The sequence below is a fragment of the Schistocerca serialis genome, chromosome 2 (genome assembly GCF_023864345.2).
Source record: "Schistocerca serialis cubense isolate TAMUIC-IGC-003099 chromosome 2, iqSchSeri2.2, whole genome shotgun sequence".
NCBI lineage: Eukaryota > Metazoa > Arthropoda > Insecta > Orthoptera > Acrididae > Schistocerca > Schistocerca serialis.
The window spans coordinates 411,928,109-411,942,106 of record NC_064639.1 but is presented as its reverse complement, the minus strand read 5'-3'; the positions used below and the strand labels follow the sequence as shown (position 1 = coordinate 411,942,106).

The window sequence follows — 13,998 nt, the reverse complement described above, 5'->3', positions numbered from 1 at the left end:
GATGAACACACAGAGTCCCACGGCTCGTTAACAACCCTCTAAGATCCCTTCACGATGCTACCTTCCTGCAGCATCCTCTGTCTAATTATACCTGCAGAATATCGACAACTAACTTGCCCCCATAGTCTATACCCACTTCCTCTTCGATCCTGTCGGCTATGCCATGACTTAACGTCAAAGCGCTCTCGCCACCGTACTGGCTTTGCATATGTTCTTCAGAGTCTGTGTGGAGGGGAAGAGCTGCTACTCTTAGTATGTTCACAATTGTGTCCTAAGCCCTTCATTGGCTTCTCATGACGCATCTCTATCCCCACCAAAGCTTCCCCCCCTCCCCTCTGTCTCTCACTTTATCGTCCCACGATCCTCTCTGTCTCGCAAGAATTGCTGGTACCACTATTAAATTATCATTGTAAGGGGAATGAACTTAGATACCACGCCTATGGATCACTGTCCAGTAATGACCTCTGGACTCTCTGTGTGGTTGTAGCTCATCTTATTTACTCCTGGCTGATGGACTGTTGTCTGTCCAATGGCCTCGCTTCGCAGGGCTTCCTAGTGGCTTCTCTGGCCGCGACTAAGAATCTGACTTTACTTTGTTTATAATGTTAATAAGAGACTTGACTTTTTCCTGTGGACACAACAAGGGGAACACCACCGTCCTTCTCTCACGAGCTGAATACAACAGCAAGATGGAGGCGCTGCTTGAGACGATCCTGCTTATCGCAAGCTAAGAGTGGATCCGACTGGCAAGATCCACGAAAAAACGTGAGAGCTTCTCAAGAAGAGTTCTGTTCCTTCTAATGTCATTAAGAGCCTACGCCAACAGCCTGCAGTTCCTCTAAGAGTGTACGGCTTACCCAAGATGCTAAAGCATGGGACTCCTGTTTGCCCAATAGTGGGGCAGCATTGGCGCTCCTACCTACTTTCTGGCCAAACATCTTACTACACTGTTGGGACCTCTCATAGGCAAATGTGGTCTCCATATCCGGAATTGAGAGGTCTACAACCGTCAGATCTTTTGGTTAGCTTTGACGTTGTATCTTTATTTACGAAAGTACCTCTGCAAGTATCGTTGGAGCTTATCAGCAGCTAGTTTGAGAAAGACATTGTGGCTTTATTTAAATATGTTCTACCTCTTATTCAGTGACCAGTATTATGAACAAGTGGACGGCGTCACCTTGGGAAGTTCTCTGTCTCCCATGGTGGCCAACTATTCTATGGAAGACTGTGAGGAAAAAGCACTGCAGTCGGCACGTCTCAAACCTTTCTGCTTCTGCCGGTATGTAGAGAATACATTTGTGCTGTGGCCCCACGGAATAGAGACATTACCTGTGCTTCTCCAGCATCTGAACTCGCTCCAACCCAATATACAATTCACAATGGAAGTGGAAAAGGACCTCATTTTACCATTCCTGGATGTTATGGCAAAAAGAAAAGCTGGTGGTACACTGGGACGTGGTGTCCATCTGCAAACCATCTCACACCGAGATACATTTGCAGGCCACAAGTTCTCATCATCGCGCAATACGCGATAGTGTCTTACGCTCTTGGTACATAGAACACATGTGGGCCACGCGGGATTAGCCGAGCGGTCTCAGGCGCTGTAGTCATGGACTGTGCGGCTGGCCCCGGCAGAGGTTCGAATCCTTCCTCGGGTGTGGGTGTGTGTGTTTCTCCTTAGGACAATTTAGGTTAAGTAGTGTGTAAGCTTAGGGACTGATGACCTTGGCAGTTAAGTCCCACAAGATTTCACACACATTTGAACATTTGAACACATGTGGTTTCAGATGCCGAGAGTCTACCTGTTGAGCTATAACACCTAAGAACAACATTCCAACAGCGTGGTTATTCCGATACACAGATACGCCGTGCATTCTGTACTAAGCAAATTCAAAGCAGGGGTGGAAATGGAGATGCGGAGCCACCAGTTGCAACGGCGTTTGACAGTATGTTTTCAAGAATATAAAGATTCCTCAAAAAGTACGATATCAACTATGTTTTCCGGCCAACAGCATAATTGAGGAATTTATTAAGCTCGGTCAAAGACGAACTTCGCCTTAGGAAACGTCGCGTGTATAAGATCCCATGCCAATGTGGAAAGTCTTATACTGGTCATACATGCTGCACCGTGCAAGAACATTGCGTTGAACAGCACCGTCATACATGCCTGGGGCAACGCGATAAGTCTGCGGTAGCGGAGCATTGCCTGAGCAGGGGGCATCGTATGTTTTACGAAAATACTGTAAGTTTATCCCCACCGTCGTCTTTCTGGGAATGTGTTTTTAAGGAGGCCATAGATATCCATACGGCGGATAATTTATTAACAGGGATGCAGGTTTTCAATTAAGAGCAGCCTGGAATCCAGCACTGGCTGCCATTAAATCAAAACAGGAAAAACAAGAACTTCGATTCATGACTGGACGCAACGCACTGCTGAATTATAATTCAGCTTTTTAGCCACGCAAGCGTCCAGCAGCACAGTCATTATTCTGAGCGCACGCGCGAAGGCCTTACTGCGGCTTCTAACAGGGGGCACTAGGAGCGTCGCTTTCTTTCAACTGTGAGCGTCTTCCGCGCATTCGTATTGCCTGTTCCTGGCCTCGCTGCTTTGCAGCAGTGACAGCAGCAATTATCACCATCTGAAGATGTGGAGCAGCTGTTTCGATGAAATATTGTGCCATTTACACAATACGATCCGACAGCAAACCCGAGAAGCGTATTTGCAACAGATCCTTCGGGAAGGCCTGAAAAATAACATCAGTAATTTTTCTATTTTTTCACTGAATCGATGAACGACATTTTAGTTATACAAGTATATACCATATTAATTACTTCGTCGAATAATGTACCTCCCAAACATTCCTTACTGCGTAGATTCACGAGCGCATTATGTAGAGATAAGCGAATTCGAGCTTCTCAAACAAATGAGGAACGATAGGCGGGCAGTGAAGCAGAACGTTTACGAATTGCACATGCACATGCATCACAGTCTCAAGATAAACATGGAGCAAGAACCAAAACAGAATGTTTACGTGCTACCCAGTCGCTCGCATCACGATCACAAGACCAACATACAGCAAAGAATGAAGCTGCTCGTTTACAAATAGTTTATTCGCGGGCATCACCATCAGAAGATCGGCATGCTTCAACAATCGAAGGAGAGCGTTTATGTGCTACGCGACAGTGCGCATAAGAATCAGAAGACCAACATGCAGCGAGAATTGAAAGAGGACATTCACGAGCTCTCCGATCTCGACGAAAAGTACGTGTTGATTTGAATCTTGCTGCATTTCAGTTCGATGTCAACTGCAATTACAGTTTGCATTCCAATGTAAATATTGGCAAAATGGACAAGTGTGTGGGCATTGCGGTTCTCGTAAGTTCAACAATGAATCACCAGGAATATGCTGCGCGAATGGCAAAGTTAATTTGCTCACATTGCATCCACCAGTTGACCCAGTGTTGTCATTGTTTTCGGGCGACTCACCTGATTCCAAACACTTTTTGCAGAGTTTTAAATGACGTCTTTTGAGCCGACAAAGTTTTCCGGGATCAGTACATGCCTACTTTCAAAAATCGAGGACAAATACATCACTGTGCTGGTTCATTTCTACCCGTTTCCGACGATGAACACAAATTTGTACAAATATACTTTATGGGTGACGGTGATGCCCAAGCTGATCAATGCTGCGATGCAGTTCCAGCTACCAAACGCCACATTAGATGCTATTTGCAAAACATTTTTTCCACCAAAACAATTCACTGATAAAATTGAATAAAAGGTTCTCGGTTTTCCAGCCACGTCAGTTCGAATAAAATGCTCGAGCTTTCGATGGCCATCTCCGCCATCGTCGTCAGGAGTTCACTGATGGCCGGGGCTGCTACGGTTTCTCGCTTATACAGGCATGATGACATCATCAGCAGCCAACCAGTGAACTCCTGACGACGATGGCGGGGATGGCCATCGAAAGTTTGAGCATTTTATTCGAACTGACGTGGCTGGAAAACCGAGAACGTTTTATTCATGTATGCTGTCGTGAAAGACTCCAAGGACACACACGCCAAAATTATTCAAAACTTCAATGGATAGTTTCCTGGCGGATCATTACGCAATTCAAATACAAACTGACAAAACACCACTCCGATCTCATACTGGACCCTACAATGCACCTGCCGTAAATGAAGTTGTGATTGTCACAATTGGCGAAGAACGTGATACGTGTGATATACTGTTTCAGCGATGGACTAATACAATTCAGTGTGTTGATGAAAACACATCGATCATACGATGTGCAGTAGTACCCCATAATGTTTTGGGAGGGGCAGGATGGATACCACTCCAATATGCAAACTATTCCAATTGCAGAATGACATGGTAGAGCACTTTCACGCGAAAGGCGAAGGTCCCGAGTTTGAGTCTCGGTCCGGCACACAGTTTTAATCTGCCAGGAAGTTTTATTCCAATTACAGGTAAACATAAAATATATTTTTTCATTTGATCAAATGAAAATATAATTTTCTCTTGAACATTAAAACATTTACATTTTTCTTCTCTTTCCTTTTCTTTATTCTTTACAGGTGAACAACTCAATAAAAAATGTCAGCCATAAATTATTATTCACACCGCATATATTACGTATTCATTCCCCTCTAAAAATCCTATAAGTTTGTAAAGGGCATTTCCAAACACCCTGTATAAGGATAAGATACATTGTTATTTACTGAGAAGCTGGCACATTGATTTGTAGAGAGGCACAATGAAAACATAGTTACACATTCAGCTGTCAGCCAAAAGTTAAACATGCAAATGTGTAACTCTTTTCTTTGTGCCTGTCTGCAACCCAATGTGCCATCTTTATGGGGAGTAGTAAATCTATGTTTTCCTTATTTTGTTGATATTCCAACCTGAAGTTTCCATTTTACAGTCATACACAGGTGTCTTGAGCAACAATTTGCAATTTGTTCTGTCACTGTAGCCTATAGTACCTCACAACAAGATGCACACTACAGGTCCTGTAAGTCACTGTACTCTGGTAGTTGGCATTCTCTTGGCCTATGCCATACTTACAAACAATAGTCGTCTGGCTTCCAGAAATGGTTCCTGATGGCCTCAGCCACTCTGGATTCATTCACTCTACTCTGTGCTGCAGTCATTGTGTAGTTAAAAGTGGCTGCTCATCTGAAGTGGCCATCTAATAATGAATCTGTATGCCATTGCAATCTGGGACAGAATGACTGACATATGCCTCTCATGGGTCACCAGCACCTGCCAACTCACGCTGAATATGCAGGACAATTTTTCAGATGGATCACCTAGACCCTCTCAAGCCCATAATACAACCATGATGTCATTCAGTAAACTGCATGTATGACACCTATCAGCATGTCCTTGCATGCAAGCAATGATAATTAATCCAGTATGGTGCTCAAACTAATAGGGCACTCTTGCAGCAAGTCAAGCACTATTGTTATATGCTCAATGTTTTCAAGCATAATACATTGCTGCAAAAAAATCTGCTGCACATTTTTTTCAATCACTTTCTCTGTGTTGCATGTTAGCACCTGGAAAAGATAAGTCAAATTCTTACCAAAGTTTACTTTTCATTTTTAATATATGTAAATTAACAAAAGGCTTTATCGAATATGCTGTCAAATCACAACAGTAGCTTACACAACATATTGTCTGTGGCTGTTTGTAAATTTATGGCTGACAACTGTAAAGCCCTGACAGGTATGGATTCATGCACATTATATCTGTGTGTCTGTGTTCCTGGATATCATTCTTACATAAGATTTCTGGTCAAATGGGTGTTCACAAAATATAATAAAAAAAGAAGAAGTTTAAGCTCAATGTTATAAAGTACAACTGAAATCATTAAATACACATACCATGTCCTTGATCAAATGCTTCTGATTTACTGTTAGCAACTTTGCAGCAGAACAAACCAGTAATACTTCCCTCTACAAAAACACTTTTTCTGTGTATTTCCTTCAAATCTGTATTAGAAATTACTTAGCACAAATTAAAGTGGTTTAGGCACAAACTTTTTATACAAATGTTTACAGAATTTGGCTTCAAATGACTAAACCAGCTAATGTCAACACAAATGGTTCATTAATAATACATCGACTGCCTCCTAATCTCCTACGAACAACTATTGGCAACTTTCATGCCCAAAATAGCTTTTACATTCTGTAACTGCTCGATACAGAGATTATAAATGCTGATTATGAAATATTCAGCAAATCTCAGTTTCTTTCATTGGCAACATGGCAGTAGAACAGAAGAACAACACTTCACACTCAATTTTTCCACTGTAAAATTTATAAATACACTTCTCAATGTATGAATAAAATTGCACAGCAAACATTCTGCCATACATGATAGTCTCTCTGCAGGGAGATTTGTACATCACAAATTGTGAGAGAAATAAATTTATTTCAACCAAAATTGATTTGAAAGTTAGTGGTAAAAATGCAGGAACAATGCAGACTACAGAAAGTGTGTCCATACAGACTTTTTTTTTTGTAGTTAAATAACGAATTATGACAAAGAGACATGACACTATCAGTGGAAAAAGTAAATGTCAAAACTGTAAAAATAATAGAAAAATAAGTCTGGAAACACGCTGCACAATGCTGTTACATCTGCTACCAGTCAAGATTTTAAATAGACTACAAAGGCATAAATAAAAGCACAATTTAATAGCTTCTCAGAAAAAATTCTTTATTATAACATAGAAAAGACATCAGTAGGAAATATGACAAAAAGATTTAGCAAAAGGTACTAAAAAACAATTATCATCAACTCTGCTCCAGAATAGTCAAATGTTTTAAAATGCTCGAGAATAGTCAAATGCTTTAATACACCTTTAATATAATGTATGGATGTACATATACAGTCTGAGGAAAAGCTGGGTCTGGAGACAGGCTATTTAAATCAATAATTTAATATATTTACATTCATAATACAGAAGTTAGAGAGGTAATAAAGGTCTTCCTATTTTGGAGGACGTGTCAGCTCTTCCGAACACTTCCATTCTTCACCAATTCAGCAACATCCACAATTTCAAGCTCACACAAACAAGTAAGAGCTGCTGACTGTTCAGCTCTTCTTTTGTTCTTTTCCCTGTAAGACAAACACTTTTTTGAATGCACATAAATTACTAGCTGACAAACCTGGCATTGGCTGAATATTCATTTTGCAAATTTTCTGTTAGTAACAAAAACAAAAAATAAACTGTGTTTGTAGAGAAGAATAAAAAAAAAATTTCACTTCCAGGTATTCACGAAAACACCTTTGAAATTATGAAACAGTTATACAAAAAAATACGCATAACATACAAATGTATAAATGTATAAGAATTACGTTGGGCACAGCTGCTTCACATGTCTACCATGTGGTCTTGTAAACGTCTCTATAGCAACGCCCCTTTGTAGTTGCAAGTAGCCAAAAGTGCTGCCAGGTGTCAGGTATTTCCTAAGTTAACTCGAGTGTAGGAATGTCTTAGTAGTAAAGAATAAATATACTAAAACTTCATGAACGATGCAGCATTTTTCATGTATCTCGTGTATCTCTTGAACTATGTGTCATACAATGATATATTTGTGTAGGTACAATCAGTGGCCCATGTGGTTATTACCAGCAAAATATGTTGCGAATACAGTAAATATGTAATAAATTTAAATGCCATGCATGACAGTTTTTCACGCATCTCTGTGTTTATGACATCATATCATCTAATCTATGTGTGGTACCATGATACACTTCTGTCAGTGTGTGGATACCACCCTTAAAATGTGAATACAGCACAGCAGAAACACATTTAAACAGCATGTATGTTATGGCAGTTTTCCACGCATCTCATTTTTTATGAAACCATATCTCCTGCACTATGATAGGTTGGTGGTTGTTACCCCCACAGCAATTGTCTGACAGGAATGAATATGTGTACCGAGTTTGGTTGAAATTGGTGGAATGGTTTAGGAGGAGATGTGGAACATATGTATGTATGTACACACACACACACACACACACACACACACACACACACACACATACACACACACACAAATATATATATATATTCTCATAATATGCACAGATGTAGTTTCTGTTAATGGCATTAATGAAACACACTAATGACATCTCTGGAAATGTGGGCACATCAAATGTCATCCAGTTCAAGATTTTATTACATCTTATATTCACAATCTTTGTATAAAACCTATAATACATAAGAATTCCATTCAAAATATGTTTGTAACAATAAAATTGTGATTACAATTGAGGGAATGGCATGACAAAATACTGGTGATGCAAAACCTTGAGACATGAGCAAAATCAGGATGCCAGACTGAGACTCTCTGGAAGAATCTTAAGGTAATGTAACCAATGTAGAAAGGAAGCAGCTCCCAAGAATTTCATTTTACCATTTTTTTCTTTTACTTGTCAGTTTTGACACCACTACCTGGTAGGATCAATAGAATCGATATGGAACATTCAGCAAAGAGCAGCAGATATCATTAAGAGTTTGTTCAATAAGCATGAGCTCGTCACAGAAATTCTCAAGTTCTGTGGTACTGAGTGTCATAGAAAGTTTCATTGTCAAAATTCTGAATAATGCACATTCCAGTAAGTCAACAAACATATTACTTCCTTCCCCATATTTCATGCAAAGTAACCAGACAGTAAAATGAGAGAAATTTAAGTACATAATGAAGCTTAACAACATAGGTCTTCTCTAATACTATCCAAGAATCAAACAAGAAAGAGGAGCGAATGATAGAAGTGCATGAAGTACTCTCTGCCACACAATAGAAAGGGTCTCCTAATACAGTTAGATTGCTTGCTCATTCATTACTCAATGTGCATCACAGCAACAGAAAGCATTTTGCATTTGTGCAAAGTGGCACTGAGCCTACTACAGTTTTAATAATTCACTAATGGCATGAGGACTTTCAGTGATGTTTGTGTTGCAAACCACACAGGATTCAATTGCTACAACAGCAGGCTGAACAATTGTGAAATTCAAATTAAGACTTTGATCCTAAATGAAATTCTAAAAAGTACCGCAGGGCTGCATAATCACACTTGTAAAAGATAAGCCCTCATAAAATCAGATGGTTCCTTTGAAAATAAAAACTTCATATTTCTATGCACAAGTTAAAATGGATCTCAAGTTACTATCTTTATTCGTTCATCTATAAGACATAGTTTTGTGAAAACAGATGAATCTTTTAGTCACAACCTGTATTTCTTAAATAAGTCAATTGTAAGACAGAATTTGAAGCTTACTGAAGATACGGGGTGTTGGCCACATTAAACATTTATTGTACTGTGGAACTAATCAATTTTATACCAGATGAATTGGAGAAAAAAAGTTTGTTATTTAACCACATATTGCTACTTCACCACAAAAGAATACATAGTTTCTCCTGGGTGATGTAATCTTATTAAAATATATTGATATTAAATACAAAAGTTGGCAAGTAACTCAAACAACAGCACCTTCAAGGTAGTATGGGTAGCATGTACATACTAATTAATTTTACTGTGTTGTAAGGCCCTGAAAATATAAAAGAAACTGCTGATACAACTTCAAAACTAAAAAGAGTTGTTTTCGAGCAGAACAATTCTTTTTACACATTGCTTGCAAAGTTTTCACCTAGAAAACTATTCCATACCGGTTTATGCATAAGTACCTCCACGATTTCAGAATATAAGCATGCAAGATACACACCAGTGAGACACCATGCAGTCTATCAAAGTTCTGATTTGTAATTAATGTCAAAGGACATACTTAACAGACAATGGGACTGATTGACTGTGCCCTGGAAACACACATAATGTAAATTGTGTGTGTGTGTGTGTGTGTGTGTGTGTGTGTGTGTGTGCGCGCGCGCGCGCGCGCGCGCACACACACGTACATGCACGCGTGAGAGAGAGAGAGAGAGAGAGAGAGAGAGAGAGAGAATTGTGTGCAATAAATTCATCAGAAGACCTACTACAGAAAAAATAACCAATAACCTGATGCTTTCTGCAAAGACATTTGTATAAAACAATGCTGAGTGCAGTCATTGAAGATTCTGGGTCTTTTAAAAATGAGCTTCGTATTTACCTTTGCACAGATATTTTGCGTAGATAAAACTTTGCCACAGTCAGACAACACATTAACTATATTGCTGCAAATTATGGTGCATGAAGTGTGGTGTGGTAGTTAGTGCTGTTGGCGGCCAGTTCAAACCCGACTACCCACATTTTCTGTTATTTAGTATTCATCATTTCTGGATGGCTCTTTCAATATCTTATGACTGTAACACATGTATGTTCTGCAACATTTATGTCTGTATAAATGTCAGCATTCTGGAATCTTCAATGTCTGTATAAATAGCTGTACTCTCCATCCAGGAATTCAGTTCTGTATTGTCTGTATGCTGGTGTTGGTAATAAACATGCTTTCAGGGGTAAGTGTTATATTTCACAGAAAAACCCACTTTTGGATTTGGATATGAAGGTGATTATGATGTGCCATTGTCTGCTGGAGACATCAGTTGTTTCCAAAAATCTACATCGCTGCAGCTCCAATTAGGCAATGTAAAAGCCATCACATACACAGACAGGAACTGGAATACAAGCACTACATCATTCCCACAGTCTGTATATTCAGGAGACCAATGGATTCCAAGTCATCGATAACTCATCTGCAGGTCAGCCATCCATCAGTGTTCTCTAGAGATGCTCATCAGGATCCAAACAAATGACTGAAAGGTTTGGACAAAGTTGCCAAATACAACAGGTGGGATGATATAATGCAATTGGCAAATGTGCACCTTTACTTAGACGGCACAGTCCAGCATTGGTTTGGGAATGATGACAAGAAGCTCTATAGCTGGAATAAGGCCAAGCTGAAGGGAACATTTGGTGACAATCAACAGCAATTCCACTTAGCGGAAGAACAACTGAAGAACAGGGCCCAACATCATGGGGAAATGGCACAGTCCTACATACAGAACACATGGTGAATCCAAACATGACAGAAACTGACAAAATTTCGCACTTGATAAAAGAAGTTGGAAAAGATATGTAAGAAGCTCTTTTGGTAAAGGACGTCACAAAAACTGCAGATTTCATGAAGTGATGCCAGTGCATTGAGAAAATGCAACAGAAAAAAAAAATTGGACAAAAGAGTATAACTCACTTCTGAATGTGATCCCCAAGGAAGTTGTGAAGACCACCATGATCTCACATGTTTTACACACTAATTAGCGAGAGAAGTGATACAGCATTTCATAGCAACCAGACCTGTCGGGATTGAGTAAGCAAGAGGCAGCAGCTATGAATTTTGACCTGATATGGCAGAAGGTAACAGAGAATGCTGCAGAAGACATATATTGATCTTTAGCACTCAGTCTCCACAACCAGCCAAACATGCAAGGAAGAATGGACTCTGCCACCGTCAACCAACCACCCAGCACCCAACTAACAGTTACAACCAACTCCCACACCAAGTATAACATCCCATAGAAGAACAGACGTTTATAGGACAAATGAAACACATCAGTGTGTTTCCATGGCCGACAACCTTCAGCACACTGTATGATATTGCAGAGAAAGTAAGCTAGTTGTTAATGATTACTATGCTGCCAGAAGTCAACCATCATAAGAATTATATTTATGGCACTCACTTGCAAACGATTACAGTCAACCAGCACTTACCTCACCGCCAATGTCAGGAAAACTAAGCAAGGTGGGTATCTATGTAGGTGAGGCTGTCACAGATGCAAATCCTCCATAAGTGACAACCAAGATATCAGGAAATCTCACTGTCATCATCGATGATAAACATGTCTGGGCACTACTCAACATAGGACCTTCCTTTTCTGTAATGTCAGACACTTACCATCTCAACTAAAGAAGACTATGTTTCATGAAATGAAAGCAACTGTCCTGAAAGTTGATAATGCGAAATACGTCCAGCCACCAGAAAGATGGATTGCAAGAATAACTAACAATGACAGAACACAGCCCTCAAAATCTGTCATTTTAATAGTATCTGGGTTAACCCAAGAACAATGTTGGCAAGTGATAGCCACTCTGCACCAATTTTTGGATGCTTTCAAATCTGGAGTGGGGAAAAGACAGACCAAGTGGTCCACAGTAAAACATGGTATTAACACTGGAGATCATGCATCATTCAGCTAACACTCAAAAAATGTATTGGTTGAGTAATAGATAATCTGGGAGGAAGTGAAGAAGATGCTGCAAGATGACTCCATTGAACCTTCAGAGTGTCCTGGTATTTGTGAAGAAGTGGGACAACATAAGGCATTTCTACACTGACTATCAATGACTGACCAAAATCACAAAGAAGATGTCTATCCATTGCCGGGCATTGATGGCATCCTAGACTGCTTGAAAAGACCAAAGTATTTCTCAACTAAGGGCATGCAGATAGGCTACTGGCAAGGGAAGGTTGAAGAGGTTGACCGTGAAAAAACTATCTTCACAATTACTGATGGCCTTTATAGGTTTAAAGTCATTATACTTGCAACATGTAGTGCTCCAGCCACCTTCAAACGTATTATGGACAACCTGTTTCAACACCTTGAATGGATTATGTGTCTTGCTATCTGGATGACATTGTATTTTTTTCTTTTCAAAAACACTTGAAGAACATCTAAGCCACCTGACAACAGTGTTGAAGTGTGATCAGACTGCAGGCCTCTGTTCAAATCCAAAAAAGTGCCTCCTCACCACCCAAGAAATAATTTCGGGGGAGCTAGTGAATGGTAATGGAGTCCATCCTGATCTAGAGAAAATATGAGCAGTCACAAATTTTCCAACTCATGATGTGAGAAGTTTTCTCGGTATATCCTCTTACTAATGGCAACACATAAAGGACTTCTGTACCAAGGCACATCCTTTGCAAGCTCTAATGCAGCGGCACACCAAATTTTGCTGGACAAAGATGCAAGAGAGATCTTTCCTTCTCCTTAGGGACAATGTATGGCAAGAAAGATCTTACTGATGCTAGCAGTTATGGGATATGTGCAGTACTAGTGCACATTCAGGAAGCTTCTGAAACGGTGAAACGCTTCCAAAGTGCTCTCCCAGTCTGAAATGAAATACTCTACAACTGAGAAAGAGTGCCTTGCAGTTGTTTGGGACATCAGAAAGTTCTGGCTGTATTTATTTGGCAAAACAGTCACCACTGTGTCAAACCATCATTCTCTATGTTGGCTGACTGCCCTGAAGGATCTGTCCGATTGACTGGTGAGATGGGCACAGAGGCTTCAAGGGTACAACATCACAGTGGTATACAAAAATGGATTCACACACAAGGACACTGGCTGTCTCAAGGAATCCTTTGGTAGAACACAGCAATGTTGGTCAAATTTCAGTCATTGCTGCTTTAAATGACATCACTGCTGAACAGTGGGAAGCTCTAGCACTGATGAAAGCCACAAATGCCTTGGAGGAGGAACCAACCAAAAGTGAATTGGAATTAATTAACAGAACATTGTATAAAAGGAACTATGATCTGATTGGGCAGAAATGGTTGCATGTCACACCATCTCATCAATGATCAGCTATCCTGAAGTATTTCAATTTCATTCCAACATCGGGTCACCGCAGATTAGTAAAGACTGTAGACGAAATCAGATCAAGCTATCACTGGTCAGGTATCTACCAAACAATTAGACACTATGCGAGTCACTGTAAGGAATGCCAAGAATGTAAGCACATGCCGCAGTTAGCTCTGGGGCATCTGATATCAATCCCGCCTGCAGCAGTGCCATTCCATGGAATCAACCTCCTGGGGAGGTTCATGAAGTTGACAAATGGGACTCGATGGATGATATTCTGAACCGACAACCTCACCTGCTACACCGTCACTAAAGCTGTGCCACCTGCCGAAGTCCAGACATTGGAATGTTCCTTGTAGAAGACATAATTTTGAAACACAGAGCACCGCATGTGATGATCCCTGATTG

General features: G+C 40.2%; 1 protein-coding gene across 1 annotated transcript in view; it reads right to left on the bottom strand.

The window, feature by feature from the left end:
- Window positions 1–6,847: 6,847 nt before the first annotated feature.
- LOC126457250 (tRNA-dihydrouridine(20) synthase [NAD(P)+]-like) overlaps window positions 6,848–13,998 on the bottom strand; it is an 80,438-nt gene continuing 73,287 nt past the window's right edge. Inside the window, exon 6 of the mRNA XM_050093407.1 lies at window positions 6,848–7,129. Within this exon, the coding sequence (XP_049949364.1) occupies window positions 7,018–7,129 (112 nt within the window). The 3' untranslated portion in view covers window positions 6,848–7,017. The remainder of the gene's footprint in view (window positions 7,130–13,998) is intronic.